At 43.5% G+C, this 27,586-nt stretch overlaps 2 protein-coding genes across 3 annotated transcripts; both read right to left on the reverse strand.

The window, feature by feature from the left end:
• LOC139922315 (NADH dehydrogenase [ubiquinone] flavoprotein 1, mitochondrial-like) lies at positions 1 to 3,725 on the reverse strand. Its single transcript, XM_071912798.2, has 10 exons — positions 3,681 to 3,725; positions 3,289 to 3,365; positions 2,921 to 3,091; positions 1,798 to 1,981; positions 1,514 to 1,703; positions 1,147 to 1,359; positions 894 to 1,060; positions 704 to 785; positions 386 to 531; positions 1 to 227 (listed from the first exon to the last, which is right to left on the reverse strand). Exons 1-10 carry the CDS (start codon positions 3,723 to 3,725, stop codon positions 132 to 134), a joined length of 1,371 nt encoding a protein of 456 aa, XP_071768899.1. The 3' UTR covers positions 1 to 131.
• A 681-nt stretch (positions 3,726 to 4,406) lies between these two features.
• Positions 4,407 to 25,698, reverse strand: zbtb7b (zinc finger and BTB domain containing 7B). Of its 2 annotated transcripts, XM_078286993.1 has the most exons (4): positions 25,414 to 25,698; positions 23,188 to 23,294; positions 8,204 to 9,270; positions 4,407 to 7,650 (listed from the first exon to the last, which is right to left on the reverse strand). In XM_078286993.1, the coding sequence occupies exons 3-4, from the start codon at positions 9,262 to 9,264 to the stop codon at positions 7,038 to 7,040; spliced, it is 1,674 nt and encodes a 557-aa protein (XP_078143119.1). In that variant the 5' UTR covers positions 9,265 to 9,270; positions 23,188 to 23,294; positions 25,414 to 25,698; the 3' UTR covers positions 4,407 to 7,037. The 2 variants fall into 2 exon arrangements, with proteins under 2 accessions (XP_078143119.1, XP_071768903.1); XM_071912802.2 differs by lacking the exons at positions 23,188 to 23,294; positions 25,414 to 25,698 and adding an exon at positions 10,870 to 11,054.
• Positions 25,699 to 27,586: the final 1,888 nt, after the last annotated feature.

Here is a 27,586-nt window from a genome sequence, read left to right on the forward strand (position 1 = left end):
TTACACTCATATCTGAATTTGTCTCTGCACAAATAAAACATGTAATATAGCATAAGGAGGTATATGAACCAGTCAGTAAGCAATAGCACTGCTATAAAGCAATCAGTGCTGAAATCAACACATATTCAGTTTCAGATCATCTCGATCTCTGGCTCTCTAGGAGGATTATTCTTGTTATGCTGAGCGATGCGACTCTCCATGATTGGGCGGAAGTGGCGGATCAGTCCCTGTAGAGAAATAAAAGGATGAATTAAGAGGCAAAAGTGGCTGTTGAAATGTAAATATTGGTGTCTATACTTCCAGCTTCACGTGTCAGCTCAGTCCCACAGTTACATTTGGTCTCATGTCTGTTAAATAGTTAATAGTACAGTCCGGGAGATGTCACCTGTACAGGCCAGGCAGCGCCGTCCCCCAGGGCACAGATGGTATGTCCTTCTATCTGCTTGCTCAGCTCCCAGATCATGTCGATTTCTGAAACGGCTGCCTCACCTTGCACAAACCTCCACATCATCCTGTCCATCCAGTCCACTCCTACAGCGAGATGAGGCAGAGACAAAAGGACAGGCACAGCGGGAGGACAGAGACAGTATGTTAGATATTTGGCTACTTACACAAGGGAAAGGCTGAGGTGATGAAGCGTTGAACAGCATGTTGTTGCATTGAATGGTGCATTTCTATCAATAGAAGTTGTGCAGTGCCTTACCCTCTCTGCAGGGGGTGCACTGGCCACAGCTCTCATGTTTGTAGAACTCAACCAAACGTGCAATGGCTCGGATCACATCAGTCTGGTGCAAAAACACATTTTACAGATTGTTTGACACATCTTACTTTTAAGGGTCACAGATGGTACGGTGTATTGCTTTATGAATATTATGTAGGAATTGTTTATTTACAGATTTATCCATGACGATGATGGCAGCGGTGCCCAGCGCTGTTTCTGCACGGACCAGGTCATCAAAATCCATCAAAACATCATCACACACGTGGCGAGGGATGATGGGAGTGGAGGAGCCCCCCGGGATTATTCCTAATAGATTGTCCCAGCCGCCCCTCACTCCTCCTGCACCAATCATACGACAGGAGAGAGGAAGTTATGTCAACATCTCATAAAATATCAGTATCAACAGAGCGGCAGACTGTACACACCTGCGTGTCTGTCTATGAGCTCCCTCAGAGGAATAGACATCTCTTCCTCCACTGTGCACGGCGTGTTCACGTGACCAGAGATGTTGAACAGCTTCGTCCCAGAGTTCCTCTCCCTCCCAAAGCTGGCGAACCAAGCTCCGCCCCGGCGACAGATCGCAGGCGCCACGGCAACCGTCTCCACATTGGAAACTGTCGTCGGGCATCCAAACACCCCTGAAGGGAGAGAGATGCAAAAGCTGTGAATAAACACCTGAAACTGTAATTACAATGTAAACCTATTATAGCGTTTGTTAAACCATAACTAGCCCCAGTGGGAAAAGGGATGCAAAGATGAAGTGTTTGAGGCTGCGGCGCTTTTTTTTCTCACCTATGTCTGCAGGGAACGGTGGTTTGAGACGGGGTTTCCCTTGCTTGCCCTCAAGCGACTCGATGAGCGCAGTCTCCTCCCCACAGATGTAGGCTCCTGCTCCTCGCATCACAAACACATCAAAGTCGTATCCCGAGCCACAGGCGTTCTTCCCTATCAGCCCTGCATTGTATGCCTCATTAATTGCCACCTGTTCGAAGAGAAGAGAAAGGTGAATACGACAGAAGCTACACCAAGTCAGTGTAGTCAGACTAGCAATTCCATCCATCATGTTTATTGTGTACCTGTAGATTGGATGACTCATTATAAAACTCTCCTCTGATGTAGATGTATGCAGCCCGGGCTCCCATGGCTGCCCCGGCCACCAGGCAGCCCTCTATCAGCTTATGGGGGTCGTGACGCATTATCTCACGGTCTTTACAGGTGCCTGGCTCCCCCTCGTCAGCATTCACCACCAGGTACTTAGGCCTATAGGACACAGGAGGGAGGAAATGTACAGCAAGCAGCCTTCAACACATTGTAATCACTGGTGATGCACGCCTATAGTCTGTCTGGCAAATCAGACCTTGAACCCGTTATAGGCATCGTCCCACTCTTTTCTTACCCTTTTTTGATGTATATGTTGTATGTATATGATGATATATGATGTAGTATGTACAGTATATATGATGTAGTATGTACAGTATATATGATGTAGTATGGTATATAGTGATGTACACTACCAGTCAAAAGTTTGGACACACCTGATTGAATGTACTATGTTTTTCATTATCTCAAGGCCATTTTGATCTAACAGCTTTTGCCTAAATGCTTGAAATGTGTTTCTTAGACAAATATAAATAGTGAAGTTGATGTCTATGTATGAATTTCTTTCCAAAGCCTTTGCTTTTCCACCAAGGCAAAGAGTGGCTACTAAACTAAAAAAAGAAACTAAAATATATACTGTATATACAGTATATATATGTATATATATATATATATATATATATATATATATATATATGTATAATATATGTCTTTACTATTATTCTAAAATGTGTAAAATAGTAAAAATTGTGTAAAAAGTGTGGTGTGTCCAAACTTTTTGACTGGTAGTGTATATGATGATGTAGTATATATTCATAGTATTCCCATGATGTCACATGCATTTCCTACCAATATGGCGCTTTACAATACACACAGCTCATTGGCTGTGTTTGTCATTTGATTGTAATCGCCTGTTAATTTATTACAATCACTTGTTATTTTTTTTACCAAGATGGCCGTGTGGTGATGTAACAGAATACTATGAATATGATGCAGGTGGTATATGTTATATAGTGATGTATATGATGGTATGGAAAGCCCTTTGAGACATGCTTGTGATAAAGGGCTATATATAATTTAACATCTCTGCCTCTCTGTTACCTGCCATCGCTGGGCCTGTTCATGAAGCTCCATTTCATGCCGGTGGGGAAGCCAGCTCCCCCTCTGCCCCGAAGCCCGGAGATTTTCACCTCATTCAGGATCCAGTCTGCTCCCTTCAGCATGATCTCCTTAGTCTTGTACCAGTCTCCCCGTTTGAGCGCTCCCTTCAGTCTGGTGGGAGGAGAGAGAAAGGCAGAAAAGGCAGGAAAGGGAGAAATGGAGATTTCCATTGAGCTCCAGGTTACTAGAGAATGGGTAGAATGGTTTGTTTTAATGAATGTAGCACTGTGTATTGACCATTACTCCTAATGACAAATACATGGAGAAAAGGTTGAAAAACGGTGGAGTGTTCCTTTAAATGTTTTCACCTCCAGTCATGACGGCCATATAGGTTTGTGAATATTCGGTCTTGGTCACTCAAAGGGCCAAACTTGGTCTTTTTTGGCTTCTCCTGGTGACAGAGAACAAGAGAAACAGCGAGTGTAATTCAGAGAACACCCATGCACAATAATGTTACTGCAAAGATGGATGCATGTGAATTAGAACTGCCAAAATCTCACTGGATGAATATGCCTATTAGCCTACTTGATGTGTCAAAATCTTATCATTCAGCACAGCGTCTTCATATTGAACACTCGCAGATGGGCATGTGGGCTGAGTTTCATATTCCTGTTTATAATGCTGAGTTAACGGGAACACAGCCTACCTGTGGCTGCGCTGCAGTGCTGTAGGTTAAACGCGGGCCACAATGACGCGCCGCAGCGGAGCGCGCGCCGGCGGCCCACACCATCCGACGAACCAGCATCCTACGGAAAACAACCCCAACTTACTGCAGACTATTTAACACTTCATACATGCCTTTTAATTGAGAGGTCTAAAAGGCATGTATTTGCCAAATACGGCACCGACGTGGCTAGTTCTCTAAAACTGACGTAATCTGACGTAACGCTACTCACCTCGCCAGAGATGTTGGAGCCAGAGTCGAGGATGTGACTGACGGCCTGGAGATTTAGGCTGCCCTTCCTGCCGGGGTCTTCGTTTGACCTCTCATAAAACCAAAACGGTGTTTGAAACCTTTGCTCTGTAAAAAAAGACCCGGTGTCGTAGGCCTGTTGGATAAAGTCTAATTAAACTAATAGGATTAACCAACTACGCAACATCCTATCCCAGCTGCCCTTGCGGTGCGCATCAGGTGTCAGCTTGGGCCTGAAGGAGGCCACACACACACACACACACACACGCACACACTGACCTCAGTTTACCTTACCTACCTCCCTATGTGTGTAAAACATAATCAAACAATGATACTGACAAAATTACCTAAAACATTAAGGACACATACTGTATATAGTACGCTTTTTTTGCTACTGTAAAGTTATGTTTAAGCCTAAAGTAATATTTCAGTCTAATGTTTAAGACTAAGTCTTAAACATTAGACCCATAACCTATAACCACAGAAACCAATAACCACAGAAAAACGCCAAGGTCAGGTATCTTTATTTATTTATTTTCTTTACATTAACTGAAACAAATGATGGGAAAATTAATTCATATCTCTGAGAAGGTCCACTAAAAACTGAAAGACAAAAATTGTATCCCTGATAGTGGGGTCTCTATTCAAACCAGACCCCATGTCCCTTCACCGAAGCCAAGAAAACAAACAGCTCACACAGAAACACACACTTCACAGCTGGCATCTGGTTTACCCTCATTCATTCACAAAGCTCTGACTGGGAGTACCAACACCCTTCATATACAGGACCGACCCTCACACTGCTATTCCAGTGTGACAGGTTTCAGTATGGCCAGTAGTTTATTTTTTATTTTTTTTAACCATACAATAGGTTGAATTCATTTGGATTTAAACTTCAAATGGTATAATACAAAATCTACAAAATCTAATGTTTTGAAACTATTGGCCCTATATTTATATGAAGAGTGTCAATAGCCCTACAACACCAAACAATTTTATTTTGTATAATCAGTTAGTGCATTGCTCAAGATTTCCTGAGAATAGTTGCAGCACAAAAAAAAATAAAATCCAAGGCAACTTCACCCCAATATATATTATATTTGACTATAACTCTGTACTAATATGCAGGAGGAAGAATATTCAATGTATTTGGGAATTTAAAGATTTGTTATTTTCTATTTCTATCTTACAATCTTAAATGATACTGAGTGAGTTCATGGACTAGATATTGAAGAAGAAGGTCAAACAAAAAGCTCGAAGCTCTCAAATTTCATAGTGCAAATAAATCAGAAATCAAAATTTTGTTTTTTTTTCTACACAGCAAGGAGTGGATAGTGCACACAAGCCCAGACCAGCATTACTGCTACAGCAGGTTCTGGCTACAAGGGTTTCAAGAGAATTGGAAGTAAAAACAAAACTGCTGTCATTTGAAGACGTTATTGATTATGATAATGCAAAGCAGAGCATTACTCCCTGCAACAGGCCTTAATGGCTACTGGTCTCTTGGCTATCCAGGGAAAGCATGATGAAACAAAAAGGTTTTTGGTCTAAGATACAAGATGATGAACTCAACATTAATGGCCCCTTAGAGTCAGCGGTGGCCGAACTGAAAGAGCCGTCATGCAATGACACGTCATACAGTACTGTACATGCTGAATTAACGACTGAAAAGCACGTGCTGCTCCACACATCAAGTGAAAATGTCAAACAGCAAAGTCATGACAGTCGTTTTGTGTTCCAGCTACAGAGAAGGTTTTGACCTTCTGACTCCTCTCCCCTCTTTGCTCCGTTCCCTTCTCTCTACCCCGGAGGATGGAATGTGCCTGTTTTATTGCGGTACCTGACGGGGTTAAATGTGCAAAGAATGCATAAGAGGAAGAATTGCCAACAGAAGACACATAGCCCATAAAGGGCATTCAGGTATATGGAGATGTTGAACCAAAATCCTTAGCGCAAATGCAGCGTCTCATAAGACTCCAAGAGATTCGGACCAGATCAGAAGTGGACCTTGGTCTGTGGGTCACTGTGTCCAACCCAGGATTAGGTCTCACAATGAGTTTCAACAGAAAAGCCATAATAAATAACAATAAATAAATAAATACAGAAAAAAGGGCAAGCCATCTTATTCATTCCCTCTCCTTGCCCCCTTTCTATTTTTTTTGCAAACAAGGAAACCAGAGGAGTGCATTGGAAGACTGAAATGCACAGCCTTCGGAAAGGAAGAATCGTCATCAACGTAAAAAGTTACATGCAAAAGCGACCCATATTTTTAAATCAACAACTACTCAGTGACCCAGACTTTGTCTCTTTTGGTCAGGCATTTTACACACAGCACTAAGGCTCTGAGACACTCAAATATGGAAGCAGTTCCTTTCTCATGGCTATCAAAACAGTTGGGAAGAATCGTGGAAAGTTCTTCAAACCCAACGTTGGCTACAGTTTACCTCTCTCTTCTCCTGTTAACTTAAGATTTAAGAAAGAGTTCAACTAAAATCTTTGGTATAAGCACCGAATGAAAGGGAATATTCTTATGACTAACAAGAAAAGAGACAAAAAAAAAGCATTATTGCTTACAATGCACAGAACCAGTTTGATTAATTAGACTGCATTTCCACCCAAAACCACCAGAGGTCAGTGGGTGCACAAACTCATTCTCATCACCTACGTGATATGAATTGCACCTGAATCAATACATTATGTTTTAACTAAAATATACATCTTCAAATATTCCTCCATTTCTCAGCTCTGGATTTTAGTTTGCATAGTGAAAAGCATCCCAGTAACCACACACTCAACACGCGCATGTCCAGCCAAAAAAGACAATTAAAAGAAACAGCTCAAACCTAAAATACAGAAAATTAAACAACAAACTGAAAATAAATTTTAAAAGACAAATGAAATCAAATGCCAAGAGCCAGGAGACAAACATTTAAAATAACTCTGAAAACCCGTTTTCCATTTTTTTTCTTTTCATATCTTTTAGTTTTTTTTTTAAGCGCTCTCTAAGTGTGAGCAGCAGGTCATTAGTCCAGCCACCTGAGTGAGATTTTTTTTTACTGTGGATGCTTTACCACACAGACACACACACACACACACACACACACACACACACACACACACACACACACATACACTCTCTCTTCACTATTCTTCTTCCTCCTCTTCTTCTTCTACTATTTCCTCTTCCATGTCGCCTGCCCATCTGTCACGCTGAGCAGCAGGAGAGTGGGTTCCTCCTGGATCCTCTTCCTCCGCCTCTCTGGCCCCTCGCAGGCCTCGGAGAAGCAGCTCAGGATACACCCCCAGCCTGTGGGGCCCGAGGTGGGCCAGCGCCTGAAGGGCCAGGGACCTCTCCCTCTCCGCCTCCCCCGGAAACATCAGCGGAGGGCCGGCCCCTGACCCGTTGCCGCCGCGGGGCAGGAACACCGAGGAGTGCGCCTGTAAGGACGGGGCCTCCAGCGGGTGGGAGTGATCTCTCCCGCCTCCGTCCCCTCGGCCCTCCTCGCCGTGCCCCGGCCCTCGTCTGGGCCGGCGGGTGCGTAGCTCCAGGCAGCTGTGTCCCTTGCGGTGACGCTGGAGGTGGTCCTCTCGGGCGAAGGCCTTGTGGCAGAGCGGGCACTCGAAGGGCCGCGCCCCGCTGTGGAGGGACAGGTGGTTCTTGAGGTCGTAGGAGTGGAGGAAGCGGGCGGGGCAGTGGGGGCAGGGGTAGGGGCGCTCCCCCGTGTGTTTCCTCATGTGGATCTTCAACTTATCGTTCCTAATGAAGACAGAGAAGGGGGGGGGGGGGGGAGGAGGAGATGAGTGAAGAAGAGGAGGGAGGACAAAAAGGTAAATGAGTGAGGGGATAGTGATAGGAGAAAGAAAAATGTGATGGAAACAGTGTCTGTGCAAGGATTCTAACAGGCGACAATAAATTAGGACTGGGCGATATGGTTGAAATCAATACCACGATAATCATAAGAACTTTTTTCCGATATCGATATATATATCAAAATATGGCTTATGTGTGCAAAACCATATTAAATAATCAAATTGATGTTCATCCCATTGAACTGCATGGTAATGTTAAGGGTGATGTCAAATAAAACTCAAATAATTCCATAAAATGTTTCATACCTCGTTTTGTCAGTTTTTAAATAAAATTAGCTTGTTATCATCAATTTAGACAGCAGAATTGTGTATCACAATATCGTTATAATAATGATATTATTGATGTGATAATATTGAATTATTTCCCAGCCCTACAACAAATCAAACCATTTTAAACGGGACATTGTTTGATGCCTATTTCATAGAAGAGGTTTCCATACCGGGTGAAGCGGACTCCACAGGCAGAGCACTGGAAGGGCTTCTCTCCTGTGTGTGTTCTCATGTGTCGGGGCAGTTTTCCCGCTCCATGGATGATCTTCTGACAGACGGGGCACTGCTGGGGCGTCTGAGTCTTCCTCTTCCTGCCCCCTCCCACCGCTGACACCACCCCCCCTCGCTCAGCTACAGACGCAGGTATGGAGGTGGCGCCCACCAGCACGCCGTCGTCGCCGAAACCCTCCATCTCTTCGTCCTCTGACAGCTTGTCATTTGCGTGTGGGACAGGAGGAGCGTGGGCTATTAGGGGGCGCTCCTGCGGCCAGTGCAGCCCTCCGTTTAGTGTCGCCCCTCTCCCTGGCTCTCTGACCCCCCTGGGATCCCCATTCTGCCCCGCTTTGAGATGATGCTCCTCCTGTTCGGGGCTGGGAGGCTGGGTGGAGGGCAGCGAGCGGATGCTGTCATGTAAAGGTGAAGGGTGAGAGAGAGGAGGGGAGGCGGGCGGTGGGTTCGCAGTCGTGTGATGTGACCCGACTTTTTTCACCTTCTTTCTGTCCGTTTTCCTTCGGGACGCTTTCTCCACGCCCCTCTCTCCCTCAGCCATCCTCTCCCTCTCAGTGTGTTGGGCTCTGTGCTCCCCGGCCGTCTCCCCCTCCGCCTCCGCCGTCTCCCCCAGGATGTCTCTGCAGGCGTCCGCCACACACTGGATGCCCAGGAGCTGAGCCCCTCGCAGCACGTCTCTCATCCCGGAGCTGCGGATGGTCAGGGTGGCGGTGTAGGCGAACTCCAGCAGGGCGTCCAGGGCGTCGGGCGCCACGCAGTCCAGCTGGCACACGCTGAACCCTCCGCCGCCCTCCCCGCCCCCCTCCTCCGCTCCGAACAGCCGGCGGAAGTAGAGGCTGACGGCGGCCATGACGGAGCGGTGCGTGGGGTAACGCGCCCCGCGGGAGGTCAGCGTGAGGTCACAAAGGAGCCCCGCCCTCCTCTGGTCATTGAGGTGGGACAGGAGCTCGTTGCTGTGCTCCGGGAAGGGGATCCCAATCAGACCGTCCTCTCCTGGAGACATCGCCACCTGCAAGAACGGAGTTGAAAGGCAGATGAGTTTTCAGGTCTGGGCAAATTACAGTGTGGTAACTGCTTTATGCAAGTACAGCTTCAAGTCACAATGGCCTTTGATTGAAAAAAACACCATATATATATCATATATATATGTGGTTTCAAGGAATGAGTGCACAACCTTCAGCCAGGTATATACTTTGGTTTGCAGAAAATAAATCGTCATTAGCCTGACTTAGACAAGGAGTTCTCTTTCACGTGAAGGACACTTTTAACCGGGGCTTAGCACCAACTCTACCCCCTTATCCTCCCCTCCCCTCCCCACCTCATCGTCCCTTCTCTCCAGATTACTAAATCAGGAAGAGGCGATTTTGGCGGGTGAGATGGGGGTGGGGGAATCAGAGAAAGAGAGAGACAGTGATGACAGAGCCAGCAGGAGTGTCAAAATATAAGAGCGAGAAGAAGAAATAATCATGGGAGCGGGAGAGAAACAGAATGACACGATAGATAGCGATGATGTGGAAGGGATGGGGGATTATGTAATGTAGGTGGTGTAATCAACGGACAGTAGGTTAATTCTCGTGTGATACCTTTATAGCATTAGCTGTTTGATTAAAATACCTGGAGAAGAAACAGAGCGACTGACTGAAGAGAGAGAACGAAAAGCGAGAGAGGGAGGAAGTGACAGGCTGAAGGAGGTGAAGGGGGAGAGAATGACTGAAAGAATGAGGAAGAAAGAAATGGCGAGAGAAGAATTGCAGCCATTATTATTATTAATCACTCACAAATGACTAGCGAGCGTGTATGTGCAGGAAGGAAGATTTCATTTGCAGCTCAGTGTTTGGTTTTCTGCCCAATCAAGATGTTTACAACTTTGCAGAGAGTGAGACATGAGTGCTGCACATTAAAAGTAATATTTAGCAATGCAAGTAAACTTAAAAGACTTTAACTTTCTGGCTTACTTCTCTTTCTAGAAGTAATGAGGTCTATTGGTAATAAGACCCGACAACTCCCTGCTTTGGCTCCCTAAGCTCCCACCTCACCCTCTCCACACTATACCTGCTCAACAATATCTCTCACACACCTGAGCAGACCAGATTTTCCACAAACAACCGACTCTCCAGTTCCCCCCTCCCTGCCCTTTATCTCCCTCCCATAGCAACTGGCAGCCCCCTGGCCATCCAATAATAGTGTTCACATAGTGCCCAGAGGGCTCTGCACAACGACAGCACATTCACCTGACTAACCTGCTCCAAAACACACCCTATTAAATACACACACACACAAGCATGGACGCATGAACACACACACACACATTGCGTGCCAACCTCTTGCTCCCCCCACCCGCCATTGTTAGATTTAACCCGTGGTGCGGCGATCTTAATGCCAGCCTGTATATATAAAACACACACACAGACACACACACTCCACCCATACAGTGAAACAACTACAGCCACGAAAATAAAGACTCCTCAACTCATCCTTCCTAACACTTTCACCCATCCCAAACCTTCACCCGCCGGTCCCAACCTTCTGATCAACCCCAAACCTCCCAAACCCTCCCCACCCATCCCAGGACGAGCTAGAGAAGCCACAGGTCAAAATGTGATCCTACCTTCCCCATTTTCATGGGCAGGGGCACTGTCATCTGGAGGCGAGGCTGTGCGTGTGTCATGGCATCCATCTTTTCGCTCTTTACAAGTCCTCTCTCTCGCTTTCCCCCCCTCTCTCTTTGAAAACCTTTTCACCTCTTTTTTCGCTTTTTTTCCTTCTACCTTTAAATGTTACGCTTAAAGGTCTGAGCTCTTATTCAGAAGTCGGGGTTAGGCGTTCATCCTTGGGGATGTCTACCTTGTTCGCACATTGTTTCACTCGCTCTCTTCCTGTTGCATCAAAAGAGGGTGCACAGTGACGAAGATAGACTGAGAGATACCCCTCCCCCCCCCGGTCGCCTACGCGCCCCTCTCTCCAAAAGCCAACGGCCCATTTTCCGAACACTTTCCGATAAACATAATTTCCTGGCCTACCTGTCCCTGTTCAGAACCTTGTTCAATAAACACTTGGGTAGTTTCGGTTGTCATGGCGGGACCATGTATGTACAGAATCTTCATAAATAACACCCATGCTTTTTTTGATTCACCTTCTATGCGTATCAACATCAGAACACACACATCAGTTGAACTTTTGGCTTTGCAGGAAGGAAAACAGACAGACACCCAACCAAAACATCTGAAATACTTAAACTCAACCAATTTTTTGGCAATTCAGAGTAACTATGTAAGAACCAAAATCATATTGGCATTATGAGTCATATTACACCCAGGAACAAACATTCAGGTAGGTACCATATGAGTTTAAACCATATTACACCATACCACAGACATTTGCTCAAACTGGTGCAGCATGCTGTTCATCTGAAACCTAGACAGGCTAAAACAAAACTATAAACAGCTATGACCTCTACACCAGTTATGTACTGCATACTTCATTTATCAAGCCAAAAACATTTTCATGAAAATGATTTCTTCAACTCAGTGATGGGACAACCGCTGTGAGCGAAGAGGGAGGAAGTTAAGGGGCACATGTTTGATTGGTCTCCTTTTTTTTTTTTTTTTTTTAAATCATAAATGGATGTAACATAACATGCTGGAAAAAGCAGTAGAGGTGCAGTGAGTCAACACTAAGGGAAAGTTCAAAATCCCATTGGAAAATCACCACCTCAATCAGAACAGGGCAAAGTGTGTGTGCGTCCCTTGACCTTGTATGTGTACAGTATGTTTCATCACAACTAGACATGATAATGGATCTGAATGTCATATGACAGTACCAATGACTTAAGTAATCGTTGTTTAAATGTATCAACAGGCAAACACAATTGCTTCGGCTTATTATGTGCATAAATGAACAATACAGAATCGCTCATGTTTTGTTCGATTTCAAAAATGTCCTTGTTGAGGGAAACGTCAGTAAAAGCCGAAATATAGAAAGCTTTGGTGAAAGAGAACAGAAAACAAGACAAAGAAAGGGGTATAGGAGGAGCACACAGCAATCTGCATTAAATTTCCGGCATAGAAGAAAAAAAAAAACACACATCATGGGTAGTTGGTGGTTCGAGCTTGTTATTTTAGGCATATTCCTTAGAGCGGGGACGTGTTCGGAAAATAATAATAATGAAGTTGAACTGATTCCTATCAACTGAACGCCTGTGAGTCACTTAATAATGGCACACCCTGAAATACACATGCGTACACACACACACCCAGACACAACCACACACACACACAAAATTGCACCGTTCATATCCCCCTTTCTCTTTCTTTGTCACCTTTTTTCTGTGTTTTTTGCCAACCAAGGACAAGTCTGCATAAGTTGCTGAATCCAGTAACACATTGCAACTAATGTTTAAACACCCGACAGGCAGATACCACAAGCACATTTTCACATGCATACAGAAACAATAATGTTAGTTTACGAGCACAGAAGTATATGTAACCGTTAGTATAAAATATAATTAATGTGTCAGCAGCATGCCGTTTATTCATGTTAATTAGCATTCAATAGCTTAAAGTCAAATAATTGATATCAACTGTTTGCCTTTAGGTGTGTGTTAACTGTCATTCTTAATCTTGCCAAATCATTAAACAGCACAAAATGCTTATTGAAAAATATCCTAACCCTTTACACTTTGCCATTCTTTCACATTTTTTGTTTTTATGTTATACTACCAACATTTCTCTCTTTTGTCGTTTTTTTTTTTTGGCTACATTCTCACCTCCCACTCTTCTGTCGACAACGGAGGATTTCACCTCCTCTGCGACTTTACGGTTTCCTCATCCCTTGCTTTCACTATGTACGTCACCCTCTTCCTCTCTCACATGGAGGAGTTATTCACTGGTTAAATAAATACTGTTCATATTTACAATTCTTTAATCATTAAGTTTTTATCTAATTGCTAAGGCCAATTGGCATAAACCTTAAAGTTAGGCTTCATTTATGCATTACTCAGCTGTATGACCAGGCAGCTAAATAAGGCACGAATCAGAAGAAATGGCAGGTTAGTAGAGCGTCCACCAAGGATTCGTTTTTCAGAAAATGGAAACTTAAATCCAGCACAATGTCTGTCAATAAAATATTCACTTAAAGCATGCACTATAATGGCTTGGTAGTGCAACCCCTGAAAAAAAGAGACTAGTTTATGAGGGGGTCTGGAAAATTACAGCTACAGCATTTACCACACGCACACACAAAGATTTATTCTTCAGTGTAAAAGGTTATATCCCACCATGTCTATATCATTAAATTCAACTGCATACACTTGGCCTGCGTGATCACTAGAACTCCTCTCACATGTTCAAGTATGTTAGTATTATTTTTATGGCTCTTATTTTCCGTTAAAGCCTGTAAGTTTTCCCAATCCACCTCAATTATATCAGGCCCCAGTGCTAAGGGGGAAAATATGACTTTATACTATTCACAGAAAACTGTGGCCGAGAGGGAGAAGGAGAAATGCTTTTATGAATTCTGATGTCAGATGTTTTCCAAAGTGCTTGTCCGTGTGCATGTGTGTGTGTGTGTGTGTGTGTACGCGCACGTTGGTGAATGTGAGCAAGTATGGTTGTATGTGATGCCAAGTTTTCTCAGTGCTTGAAATGTCAGAATAGCTACAATATGGACAATTCTGAGACTTTGACAAAGTTACAAAAATAAAATGTGAAAAATAAAGCAGGTATATAAAATAGTGAAATGTAAAAGCAAAGTTAACCAAATGCGAGCACCAAAATGTGAAATGTGTTATTATATTTAAGAGTGTGTTTTGTTATATGATGCCTGTGGTGGGACGAACATTTTAAACACGGTAACAGATTATCCTACAGATCAAGCAAATGATACAGTATAGTTATATATACACATATGCTTACAAATAAAGTATAACTGTCCGTTCTGTAAATAAAACACACACTCACGTACATGCACACAAACACACCTAAAAATGACTACTTCTAATGGGAGAATTTTCACTCAGAGAAATCCCCATACTTGTGAAGTTATTCACAACCACAATATAATGAATCGTAACACAAAACAATCACTGCTCCCAAAAACAACAAAGGGGCCAAAGAGATGGAAAGTAAGAGTCAAGCTCATACCGTTTCTCCTCCACACACTCGTCTTCCTCTCACCGCTTCTCTACCTTTCTTCTCTCTCTCTTTCTGTCTGTCTTTCTTAACCCTTAATCTTTTCTCAGTGAGGTGTCTTTACACCTCACTGTTTTGGGGTAGGGAGTGTGGTACCAGGACACCTTCTCTGAGGAAGAGTGAGGGAGGAGGAAAGGGGGGGATGAGAGGAGATGAGAGTACACACACGCCTGCCAGCACAAAGCTGCATTCAGCCCAATATAGTACTCCCCCCCTGCTTAGGACTATCTGAGTGCAATGCGTTCACATTTAAACAAAGAGCACCTCCAGAAACCATGAATACTGACTACACACACACAAACTGAAACATCCAGGTCTTCTAATAATACAGCGAGTCTCTGCGGGGCGATAAAGCCCAGGCCCTGCCCCCTCTCTCTCCCGATAGTTCCCTCTGAACTGGACATTTGCATCCTACCAGGAGATATAAAAACAGACACAGCCGGAGGGAATTTGAATTGGCATTTGAATTTGTCAGAAAGACAAGACTTAAGACAACATCACGGTGATTACAACGCTCGCACCCTGCCATGACTGGAAGGAGAAAAAGAGAAGTCTCGTTAGCTAATGTTACTCAGCAGAAGTTGGTGATAAGAAGTTGGTTCTGTCTTTTTTACTCGGGCGAGCCCCTGCAACCAAGCCCTCTCCTGTCCTTACTGTAACTGGGGCATTAGTGTGTGTGTGTGTGTGTGTGTGTGTGCACGCATGCGCACATTGTGGTCTTGGTTCCAAGAACACATTACATTATTCATTTGGCTGGCAGAGCGGAGGCCCTTATCCCCTCGCCCTCCCACACCACACCACACCACTCCATGCTACGCAGCAGCCAGTTTGCATGCTAGACCTGCAGGTCTGATGTGAATCTGCTGTACCACAGGATCATCACTTCACAAACACATGGGGCAAGACATTTGGGTACATATATGCACTCTTCCCCATAAGTAACTTCTGTCTCTCTTTAGCTTTATATACAGTATATATACGTAAAGCTACAGAAATGAAATGGTATTTTTTACAGCGATGAACTTCTTAATGAAACCCAAGACCCCAACAATGCATCATTATTCTGTATTTCATTAAACCTAGAAATTAAAACTAAAATTATTAAACTAATATACCTTGTCATTTTTTGTCTCTACACCCCAAGTTTTAGGATTTTTAATAAATACAGTTTTAAGATTAATTTGGTCCATAGGAGAATTGCTTTTTTTGTACGATGTAGAGCCATTTCTTCTTTCCAGCTTTTAGATCCTAAAGAGCTATTTTGTAAAGACTGAGAATTCAATATAGTACTAATACGATTCCCCTATAAAATTGAATAAAGAAAGACTTATTCAGAACTTCTTCCTAAAATAAAGGTAATATATTTCTGACATGTTTGCCACAGAGAAAAGGGGGGGGGGGGCACAGGAGCAGGGAAAGAAATAAATCTGAGGTTGGAAAGAGGAAAGGGGTCTGAGATTTGAGAAGAGACAACAAAAGGAACATGAGGGAGGTATGTTTTCTAAAAACACACATGTTCTTAGAAATCACACAAGAAAGGGAGGGTATGGGGGAGGAGAAACACATGAGAGTGTGACAGCGACGGAGTGAGTGAGTGAGTGAGTGAGGAGTGGGTGTAGAGATACAAAGAAAGATAAAAGAGAAAGAGGGGAGGTTAAGACAGGAAAATCTAGTCCCAACCTCTAACAATCTGTGTTAGCGAGGAGACATGAAACAAGAGTAGAGAGAGTTAAGTTACAGGGGAGAGGAAGGGGGAGACAGAAGAAGAGAAGGGAGAGGAGCAGTGACATGACGACTGGGAGAAAAACACAAAGAGAGATCGAGCAAGAGGTGAACACATGCACACACACACAGCCACAGGAAGTAGCAAGAGTCCTTGCAGGTGTGTGTGCATGTGTATGTACGTGTGTGTTTGTGTGTGTGTGTGGGGGCGTGTGTGCAGATGTCTGAGGGAGAGATGCGGTAGCAGCCAGCTCTATCATTAGCATCACCAAAAGGGAGTTTCACCCTAAGATGGAGAACACACACAGATGCGAGCAAGAGAGCATATAATGCTGACTGAGTGGTTTCACACATTACTCTCCCTGTCTTTAGCTCCTTATCTGGTCAGCAGTTTCTACCCCCAATACTCCACAACAATGTGTGTGAACTCTGGAGTGGCGTGGTGTGTGGGCGACTCATTCTGTATCTTGTGTGAATTGATGTGCAAGTGCAAGAGAGGAACTGCAATCTCTTTACGTGGTGTCAAGGAGTTAAAAAGGCATTATTTTGATTAATTATATATATATATATATAGATATATATATATTTGATGATTTCATTTTTGATGTGAGTTGATGAAGCTCATGACCATTTCCTCTGACAGGGGCAGGAGGCATCGTGTTGTGAATGCTAGCCAAGGGCAGCAACTGGTTGCACAGTATTTGAGAAGGGGCAATAAAAAACAATTAAAGAGTGATAAAATATTACAGTAAAACAGAATTCATCAGCCTTTTAAAATGCTCCAACATGCTCTAACATACATAACAATGCTCTAACAAAATGTTTTTTTTAGAGCAAATGTCTGCTGCTGTTATACCTGAATTTATATGCACTTTAAATTGTCTTTGTCCTCTGCATGTGTGCATGTGTATGTATGTATGTTTTTATGTATGATGACATGTATGTTCTTATTTTAATTTATTATACATGTATTGCTCTTGGCTTTGTGAAGCACATTGTGTTGCTTTTTGTATGAAATGTGCTATACAAATTAAATTTGACTTGACTTGACTTGACTAACACGTTGATCTGTGGTAAAGTGTGGTAAAATCACAACCATGCTATACCCCCGAGTGCAGCTTCAGTGAGCCGCCTTCCACTGAACATCTACAGGAAGACTGAAGCTAAATGAATTTGGGCTATTTTGAATATGAAGTTCTAATAGACATAACTTTTACGGATTTTATAACCTAGATCATCACCTTGGAGAAACCTTATCTTATGAACATCATTAGCAACTCAAAAGTCTCTCTTCACTCCATGTGGAGTGACACATGACTTACACAGCAACTGAAATTGCCCCTTAACTTCCTGTGGAGTCCATTTTCCTTTGAATTTTGTGCTCAAGCAAACTATGCATTTTCAAATAAATGAATAATCAAGTCCATTTCACTTTTCCAGGAGTTTATGGACTTAAAGAAGCGGGCTGGGTGCTACATTTGGCAGTTGTCAACAGCAGAGCAATTTATTTTTATGTAATTGAAAACAAACAAAGACAAATTAAATATTTTAACTATGTCTTTAAAGTACCATTTTTTTGTATGGGATTAGAGTGTGTGTATAGGGTTATATTAAAGGGTATATTATATAAACAATATATTAGATATAAGGCATGTAGATACATATAGGTGTAAAATGTTATATATAGCTGTGCAAACACACACACACATCTATCTATCTATCTATCTATCTATCTATCTATAGATAAAGAGATATGCATCTCTTTTATCTATATATATATATATATATATATATATATATATATATATATATATATATATATATATATATATATATATATATGTGTGTGTGTATGTATAGTATATATTATATATATATATATATATATATATATATATATATATATATATATTATATACTATACATACACATATATATATATATACACACACTAGGGATGTAACTGTATACCGTTTTAAGGTATACCGCGGTATCAAGCAACCATGGTTCTGAACTGTAAGCCTTTCCCTGTAGTACCGTGCCCACGTGCCCACGGTATTACAGGGAAAGAAATTCTTCTGCATCCCCCCGCAAGCGTACCATCTGAGAGGGCATTTAGTACAAGTGGGCACATCCTCTCTCCCCAAAGGTCACGACTCTCAGTGGAAAAGGTCAACATGCTGTCCTTCTTGCATAACAACCTGACCTAAACAAATAAGGAGGACCCTTGTGTAAACGTTCTCATATTAGGTCATAAGGAGGACCCTTGCGTTAAATATTTTTATGTAAATGTTACAATGCTAATGCATGAGAGTTTCAGTTAAATACACACACACACACACACACACACACACACGTTTCAGTTCAATAAAGCAATATTTTTTCTTCAAAGCAAAATACTTGTTTGTTTGTTTTTTCGATGGGCCATAGTAGGTTTAATTAAAAGGGGGAAAAAAATTAATACCATGAAATACCGTATACCATGGTATTTTGGTAGATACCGTACCGTACTGTGAAATTTCATACCGTTACATCCCTAATACACACATATATATATATATATTATATATACACTATATAAACTCCTGTATATAATATTTTATATATATATATATATATATATATATATATATATATATGTATTATATACAACACAAACATAGATAAACCATTTACAGCTTCAAAATGCATGTTTCATGTTTAGCTCTCGCATACTATTAGAGCTCATTAATTAAATTACACAGTGAAAATGTCTTCAACCAATGAAAAACATGAATCCAGCAGTGATGAAAGCCACAGGTAACAATAGATTCAGCTTTTCTATTAAGCCTTTAACTGCAGGTATTTGTAGGTTTATAATAACTTGACACTGTCATTGTTCATATATGTGTGTGTGTGTGTGTGTGTGTGTGTGTGTGTGTGTGGGCTTGTATTAGGACTGTGTTAAGTTGCCACATCATTGGGAGGGTCTCAACAGCCGCTGCTCTCCTACACAAGTGACCTCCCATTTTAGAGGAAGATGTTACAAAACTACTGAGCACACACATACACACACGCACGCACGCAGACACACACGCACGCAGAAATGTCGCAAAACTAACTGATCCTGATCAGCTTCCTCTTCCTCTGCTCAGTATGGATGGACGACTACGAGCAGAGATGGAGAGATAAATGGATGACAATTCACTCAAACTGACACGAGTAAAAACAGACCGAGCAAAGACAGCTATGAGAGATAAAGCAAAAAAAGTGAAAGGCATATGAAAAAGCTACAGGCTAGTAGAAACAGAGAGAGGAAGAGAGACAATTAGAGGACATAGGTAAAAGATGTGTCACCTTCCTGAGGAGTCAGCTGAACGATACGGCAACGATATGAGGAGGGAGGAGACTGTTCATGCTTACCGTAACTTCAGTCCACACACTGCGTAACAACTTCAGAATAATTCAAGGGAGGGACTTGCGGTCCAGCTGACTTAGTGCACAACTGCGTCAGTCACTGCTATGATGTGGAAAGCAAGGAACCAGACAACTACATGCAATAACAATGATAGGAAGAGTTTTAACCAATTGATAATCCCATTTGCTGATGGATGTCTCATAGCAACCATATCAACCATATCAAACAACCAACGGCTTGAAGGACAGGGTTTGCTGAGCATTTGATGACAAATACTTGATGGAGACACACATCAGACGGAAGAAGTGATAAAAGCAATGTGTGTTTTATTATGAAAGCTTTGTTCCAAAATAAGATATGAACAGTGTGGAATGTAGTTACAAAACAACTGCCGAGATTCAAGTAAAACTTACTAGGGGATATCATAAGTCTTTCATGCAATGGTTTTTCCCAAAATGGATATACAACATGTTGGAATGAAACCCTTCACTTGTTGTTGGAGTTCCCCTTTAAAAACCATACATGTAAAGGGTCAGTTTCAGCAGCGATGACTCCCTGCTCATGTTTGGGTGTTTATTCTCTCTTTCCCTGAAGCGTTTTCTCACTGTACCTGTTTATGATCAACGCCCTCTCAATAAGTTGTCTCACTGTACCTATTTATGATCAACGCCCCCTCAATAAGCACAGAAACATTTGTGGTGTGACTAGAGGAGCTGAATCATGATCAGTCCTTCAGCCCATTGCTTTCGCAATCCCTCTCTTCTTCTTCTTCTTGGGTGTCTGTCTTTACAAGAAGAGAAGCACAGCCACCTGCCACTCTCCCATCCCCCTGTGGTTAAAGTTGGACGGCGTGGGCTGGCAGGCTGGTGGTCGAGAGCGAGGGAGGGCTGTCAAATGCTACAGAAACTCATGACTGAAAAGAGGAAATGGCTGATACATAACTTCCTCTATTGACACAGATCGAGTGGGGGCAAAACTCGACTGTACAGCAGACTGGGTTATGGCTACCTTGGAGTCGCCCCCCTTTACCATTGAGACCGTGAGAAGAAACCATCGCCATATATGGTGAAAACGTAATGGTACACAAACCTGATGGGATGGCGGTTTGTATGCGCTTTTTAGATAAATGAGACGGCACTCAGAAAACGAATCTATTTCAGTAATTAATCTATACCACCATGACACCATGAAAAATAAACTGTCGACTTAAATATATTCTTTTTTCCGAGTGAAGTCCCATTTTTTGCACAAGACAATGTGTGAGTCTGACTGCAGTCTTCTTCCCAGTGTCATTTCTCTTTGCTTTTTAAGATGAGCAAAAAGGTGGAAAGTGGTTAAAGGGGGGAAAAGGGAGGAAATAAAGAGAGGATAGATGGAGAAATTAGCTGAAGGAATAATGGATGTTGGAGGAGAGTGGGGTAGGCGATAGACAGAAGAGAAAGAGAAAGACACCCTGAAATTATTGTGATTCTTTCCACCCCTTTCTCCCCCTCTCTCTCTCCCCTCCACCTACCTCCCACTCAGCCGGTTCATATGAAACTGAAAGACCCATGTCTGAATTGGGGGAATTTATATGGGCTTACATGCCCTAATTCAAGCATTTCCTGGAACTGTGTGTGTGTGTGCGTGAGTGTGTGTGTGCGCGTGTGTGTGTGTACATGTTCGCCCGTTTCCCTCCCCTGACAGACCACTCGATGTCACTTCCCCCTCCCCACCAATTCACAGACACACACCAGTCACCAGTCTTACTCCAGCAAAGCCATAATCACATGGTTTGTCACACTAACTTGCCCACACTACACCACACACACACAAACACACACACACACTTCATAAACAAATTCAAACTCTAACTTTGTCAAAGAAAGAAAGAAGATGCTCTATCTATCTATCTATCTATTTAACATTCCCTATATAATCGTTTTTCAAGGGTAAACTTCACGCCAAGACAGGACTGTCCACCACTACATGCTATCATTTATCTGAATTTGTGGGGAGAAGACATTTCAATATGCAGATGAGCAGGCAAGACATTTCCGTGTTGCAGCTAGCAAGCATCAACAATAATCTGCAAGTAAACTTCACAAATCAAGTTATTTTTGAGGCAGTCTATGTAAGATTTGTAAGATGTAAGATCACTTTAATCTAACCTGCAATCTTCTCAGTATAGATCAAAAGATATGGAGAAGGTATGGACTTCTGATATTCATTCCCTGCTTGGTTTGTTGTTGTATTCAGCTGTGTGTTGTTTTTTTTTATGGGCCGTAAAAAAGCTCCTCCCTTATATTATAGCTGCAGCCCCCTCCCACCACTTATAACCATCCAGGCTCAACCAGCTCCGCCTCCGCCAACTACGGGTGTGTATGGTGGGGGAGCAGCCAGTCATAAAACCAAAAAACTCTGGTATGCCTCCCGAATTGTCTTTGATAAAGCAACGTGAAAGACAAGAATAAACACTGGTATTGCTACTGAAGGAGGGAGGAACCTGAGACAGACCAAAGGAATTAAAACTGATGCTGAGTTGGCCATTTTCTCCTCAGTTTACTTTACCTAACATTTGTTATCTGGACTATTTGGATCGGGGAAACTAGTCTAACCCTACTAACTAGATGTAATACCTCATTCCCATTACTCAGATCCAGGCTGTGCAGAGCTGAGCCTGATAAAAACAAAGCCCAGTTGGTTCATACTGTGTTTCCAGAGCTAACCAGGCTAATGTAATGCTTGTTGCTCTGCTGCGCTGCTGTAGTGGCACGCTATTAACGTTATAAGCTGTTCATCTGTTATGCTAACCGTGGCTAAATTTAGCCGACCGATTGGCTGAGAAATTATGAATGGAGGACTTAGATCTGGTGTAGTTTTATGTTGCCTTCTGTATTCTGTAAATATATGCACAGACAGCAGGGTTACCTTACACAGCGCATAGAGGAGAGATAACATTATCACCCATCAGCTCTATTTATAATGATCATCTGGTCTTTTTGCAAAGGCCACATCAATTATTGGTCAACATGGTCTGTTTTGATTTGCCATAGCAAAATTATGAACCTGGATGGTAATAATCCAGAAGTATCACAATCAGCTTTGAACCATTTGAGAACTGGTTGCATTCGTTTCACTCGGTGGGGGTGTGTTTGGAAGTAGGGGTGAAAGCAGGTTTTGTCTTTGTTTTCATGTAGATTTTTCATTCATCCTTACATCTGCAGGGGTGCTACTTTGCATAAATCTTACATAATACCTTTAAGACAACAAATGTATTGACAACTAGCAAGTATTTTTGAAGAAAAACTAAGTTCCATTAGAATAAATCCCATTTTGTGATTGATCATGCCAATGCCTGTCACACTGCATCACCAGCAATTAGTAATTCATTCCTAAGTGCTGATTTCTGATTGGCATTCGTTCCAACCTTCGCTCCAACCTTCGCTCCATCAGTTTTTTTGTATAGGAAATTTTGAGATTTTCACAAGTTTTGCCAAACTCTGCGCATCCTTACATGTCCTCGTGGGCAATGAATGGAATCTGGTCTTTACCCCATTGGCAGCCTAAACTTGGAGGGTCTCAGAAAGACAGCGGGATTGAGACAGAAATTTACAGCGTAACATCCACCAATTCTTACCTCCAGTCCATAAACCCAGGAGAAGATGGGTGCCTGCTTTCTCTTCCTCTCTCTCGCCCCCCTCCTCTGCTTTGGTTCTTTACTAGAGGCCAGCAGGGGTCATACACCTGAGGGAAAAGGCAATGACGTTTGAATGAACTTAAAACTTTGAATTCCCCCCCGAGGGAGCGAACAGTTAGGCAGCGACTTCGCTACCAAGTGTCTGAACAGAGACGGGGGAGAGAGACAGAAAGAACAAGGTGTGAAATGAGAAAGAAAGTGATGAACTGATACCAAGAAAAATGCAAAGCGTTGACTAAATGCGTACATGTTATATATTGTACAATGTGGACAAACAAACGGCTGCAAGAGTGCGTGCCAATAAACACATACACACACACACACACACACACACCCGCAAGCAATCATATGATGTGTCAGATGCCATGGAGGGGTTCTGGTAAAAGAACAGAAAAAAAGAGGCTGATGGAAACAGACCGCTTCCTACTTTGACTTCTTCAGAACAGAAGTTCTCCAACAGTGAGCAGGGTTGGGAAAGCCCACGCACACACACACCCACACTCACACCTTTTAAAAGAAAATGATTAGCAACACAGAAAAGTGATGTTGTGTGTGCGTGTGTGTATGTGTGACTACACGTTTATTCTTTCCACAACATTCACAGCTCTCTAAGAAATATGCAAAAAAAAAATGTAGGCAAAGAGAATTAGTATTAACGCATGTGGAGTGTGTGTGTGTGTGTGAGTGTGTGTGTGTGTGTGCGTGCGTGTGTAAACTTCATGCAGATTAAGAGAGAACAGACTAAACATAAAAATATAAAGTGATGAAGAAGTGCCAGAGGGAAATAGGGATATTAACTAGAAGAAAACAGGCTTGTAGAGAGCAGAGCAGGATGGAGGTCAAGTCAGGACAGCAGGAAGGAGGCAGAGCACAGATGTCTAATTATGTTGCAGACAAACTTGGGGCAAACAGGGACACCATTAGTCTTTATTTCAAAAGCCCGAGGATGTCTCTTCCATATGTGGGGAATACTGTGCCATTCCACCACGAGACTGAGAGTGTCAGAAATGGCCATTCACATCAAAGACAGTGGTATGTGTAACCCTGAAGGAGAGAGAGAGAGAGAGAACAAAATCTGGGATAGACTGCAGATTAACGAAGAAAAAGACGGGCTTTGTCGTCTGCAAACTTTTGCTCCTCTCAATCTAGAAGAAGAAGGCACAAACAGAGAAGAAGCTGCGTTCGCCTCACACTCACGCCCCTCAGAGACCACAGGTGAGCCAAAAAAAATAAAAAAAAAGCTTTGACAGCACCTGAGCCTCGAAGGCACAATGCATTAATATGAAGTACCAGCATGCATGGACGGCAGCTTTAACCAAACAAGCTATGCCCCAGACAGGGAAACCAAACCCAAGCCAGTTGAGCTGGTTAAGCCGGTCTGTCAGAGGGGCGAGTCAGCAACACATCTACCTCTGTAATGACACACACTCACACACACAAAAGCCCACTGGCATGACAGCCCTCCCCACCCATGAGGTAGGCAAAACCCTTCACCTGACATCACAGCCTATAAGCACATCCTATTGTAATAGAGAATAGTGCAGGATTAAAATAAAACACTGCATGATAGCATGACACTAAAACACTGCAGTGGGCTCATGGGAATGATGATGATGATTAATAGACCACTGAAGGGTTTTTTCAGAGATCATTCTAAGGAAAAACAGGCCAAATCCAATAGATCCAATGCATGCCTATGAGCAGCAGAGAGGCAGGTGATGTGCGTGAGACCAGGTTAGGTTTTGGATGTCAGCCGGTGTTCTCGGCTATAATTAGCAGCCAAGTCTCCAGAAATGTACCCGCCGACCCCGCGCTCTCACCTGGACACTCCGCAGCTATTGATAACATACAGCGGGAAAAGCGGCACCTGCTCTAAAACACAAAACAGCCCACATTTCTGTTTATTTCAGCGGGGAATGAAGCGCCGAAACGCGCTTTTGGCTAAATTATAAAGGGAAATAATTGTCGACGCGTCACACGGGAGTTACCGAATACCCGTGACGTGGATAGTCCTCCCGTGACCCCGATCAGCCCCGAGAGGGAGGGAGAGAGACGGGGTTGAGGCGAGCCGGTGGTGTCATGGCAAACGGAAAAACACACACATTTAACTTAAGTCTGCATTAGTTTTCCATCAAATCGACAGCAGCGGGCAGGGAAAGTAGTTACCTGAGCGCCGGTGTGTCACCTGTCCTGACTCGTCGCCTCCCACCTGACCGGCCTCTGCACTTCCTGGATTATTCCGTCCCACCCTGCCGCCTTCTTCTTCTTCTTCTTCTTCTTCTTCTTCCTCTGCCCCCTCTCACTTGCTCCACCGGGGGTCACCGCTCTGCCGTCCTCGTCCGACAGCTCGACAACCCGAACGACACCCGGGAGGTTTGTTCTTTTGCAGTCCCACCCCTGGACACCGTGTCGGCGTTTGGATCCCACTCTGTCGACTGCCTCCTCCCTGCAGACCGCCGGCTCTCTGGGCTACTCTCCCCCCCCCCGTCTGCCTCCGCTGCTGGCCCACTCCGACTCCCAGCTCCTCCTTTCTGAGAACCAGGAAGCGGCTTGCCCTACTTACACCCAGTCGCGGATTGGCTCTGGCAGGGCTAGAGAGGCGACCGCCGGGGTGGGCAGGGCACAGGGGAGGGAGCGGGGGGGAGGAGGGGGTCGGCCACGGTGCGATAGGCCGGTGGTGGTGTCTGTCGCCCCGGCGGGGGAGGGAGGAGGGTAGGGGTGGGCAGGTTTGCAGACTCCCCCCTCGGACGGCGTTTGGGCATCATTGCGCCTCAGAGAGGTGGGTACAGCGGGCAACGAAAGCGGATTGAAGAAGGATATCTGCATATAGCCTACCTGCCAAATGCAAAGGCATTTTCAGTTGAAATAGACCCAGCCCCCCCCCCCCCCCCCCCCCCGAAACCCCTCCACCCCCGTTCCCCCTTCCCCCCTCATGACTCAGCACTATTCCCTCAGAGGCCATCTGGAGGTGACCACGGATGGAGAGATGGAAGTCAGCCAGCACAGACATCCTACCGACTCAAAACAGGTGCTGGACTGCAATTCTGAGATGCCTCAACACTGGATCTGAGTTAAAATGAACCTATTGCAATCAATGAAACTTTGCAGCAAAGGACAGCCTCACTAGAGTGACAAGGGTTTTCTTTGAAATTACTTTTTTGTGATTCATTTAAAAAAAGGATGCAGGTCTACTCAGTAGCATAAAACAGTAGCTGGTTTATGAGCAATTTTTTCCAGAAAGAGACAAGTGAGAGATTCGTTTTTGTTACACAAGCATATAGACACTCTGCATCAACCTTTGAAGTGGTTAGGGGTATGGGAATCACCTCGCCCTTTCTAAGTTTGAATCTCATCCTTGCCTCGCTCCAGCAGTGTGTGTTGGTGGGTTTTGAAGTGAAGCTGCAGGAAGTCTAAATATAATGTTGTGGTGAACCCACCCAGCCCACCTATTACACCCCCTTAACCTTAAATCTCTGCTTGCTCTGCGGTTGTGCTACTTGATTATGGAGGAGTTAAACTAGCCTACATATACCATAATTTACACACAACACAGTACATGAAAAGAATTTCTAATTTCCCATGTCAGTTGTAAATCTGTAGGAGAAAGAAACCAACTTGCAGAAAGATGCTTACATACTTCACTTTGTCAGTCAAGGTGTGATGAGTGAACTCCCAATGATGTCAGAGAGAGGATCTCAAATTGTCAATTATCAAACTCACAAGTAAAACACATAGACAAGCTGTTGCTATTACTATGTAATGCAGTGTTGTAGTAATTTTCCAGCCAGGTGATGAGGAATAATATTGTTCACTAAAACACTCCTGACTCTGTGGTGTTTTGGCCCCAGTCTAGTTTGTTTCCAGTGCAGCCTCAGAATAAAGCTTCCCTCTGAGTCTATTTCAGAGCCAGAATGACAGGCAGCAATTACAGTCCTATTTATTCTCCCCCCCCATTCACGGCTGGTAATCCGGGTTGGTCTGCCATCATTAACCTCTTCCATGCTCCCTCCTGCTCCAAACGGCCTCTCCTCTTCTCATCACATTACCTCATCTGTTTAATGGCCCTCTTGTTCACTCATGCTAAAGCTAATAAATGCTGTAACAACATAATTTGTGATTTTACCTAAGGTGCTCCGTCTTCCTGGAGGGTTGGCTCTCACACAGATTATTTGAGTGTTGAGCCCCATCTAGTGGTGACGTAGCGTTACTGTACAGCCAGCAGGCCTGGATCCATCTCTCTCCTCGTCTTCATTATGAGTATCCAACTGTGGCCTCTACTGATAATCTATTCTACCTCTGTGTGTAGAAAGTGAGTGTAGAAAGATGGATAGAAATACAG

This window comes from Centroberyx gerrardi, chromosome 12, assembly GCF_048128805.1.
Source record: "Centroberyx gerrardi isolate f3 chromosome 12, fCenGer3.hap1.cur.20231027, whole genome shotgun sequence".
Classification (NCBI taxonomy): Eukaryota; Metazoa; Chordata; class Actinopteri; order Beryciformes; family Berycidae; genus Centroberyx; species Centroberyx gerrardi.

Coding starts and splice junctions, on each gene's coding strand:
- LOC139922315 (XM_071912798.2), bottom strand. CDS start 3,725: ATGCTGGTTCGTCGGATGGTGTGGGCCGCCGGCGCGCGCTCCGCT. Junction 1,360..1,513: donor ACCGTTCCCTGCAGACATAG/GTGAGAAAAAAA, acceptor CTCTCCCTTCAG/GGGTGTTTGGATGCCCGACG. Junction 532..703: donor GTGCACCCCCTGCAGAGAGG/GTAAGGCACTGC, acceptor ATCTCGCTGTAG/GAGTGGACTGGATGGACAGG.
- zbtb7b (XM_071912802.2), bottom strand. CDS start 10,938: ATGGATGCCATGACACACGCACAGCCTCGCCTCCAGATGACAGTGCCC. Junction 9,271..10,869: donor TGCCCATGAAAATGGGGAAG/GTAGGATCACAT, acceptor CCGTTCTTGCAG/GTGGCGATGTCTCCAGGAGA. Junction 7,651..8,203: donor TGTGGAGTCCGCTTCACCCG/GTATGGAAACCT, acceptor TGTCTTCATTAG/GAACGATAAGTTGAAGATCC.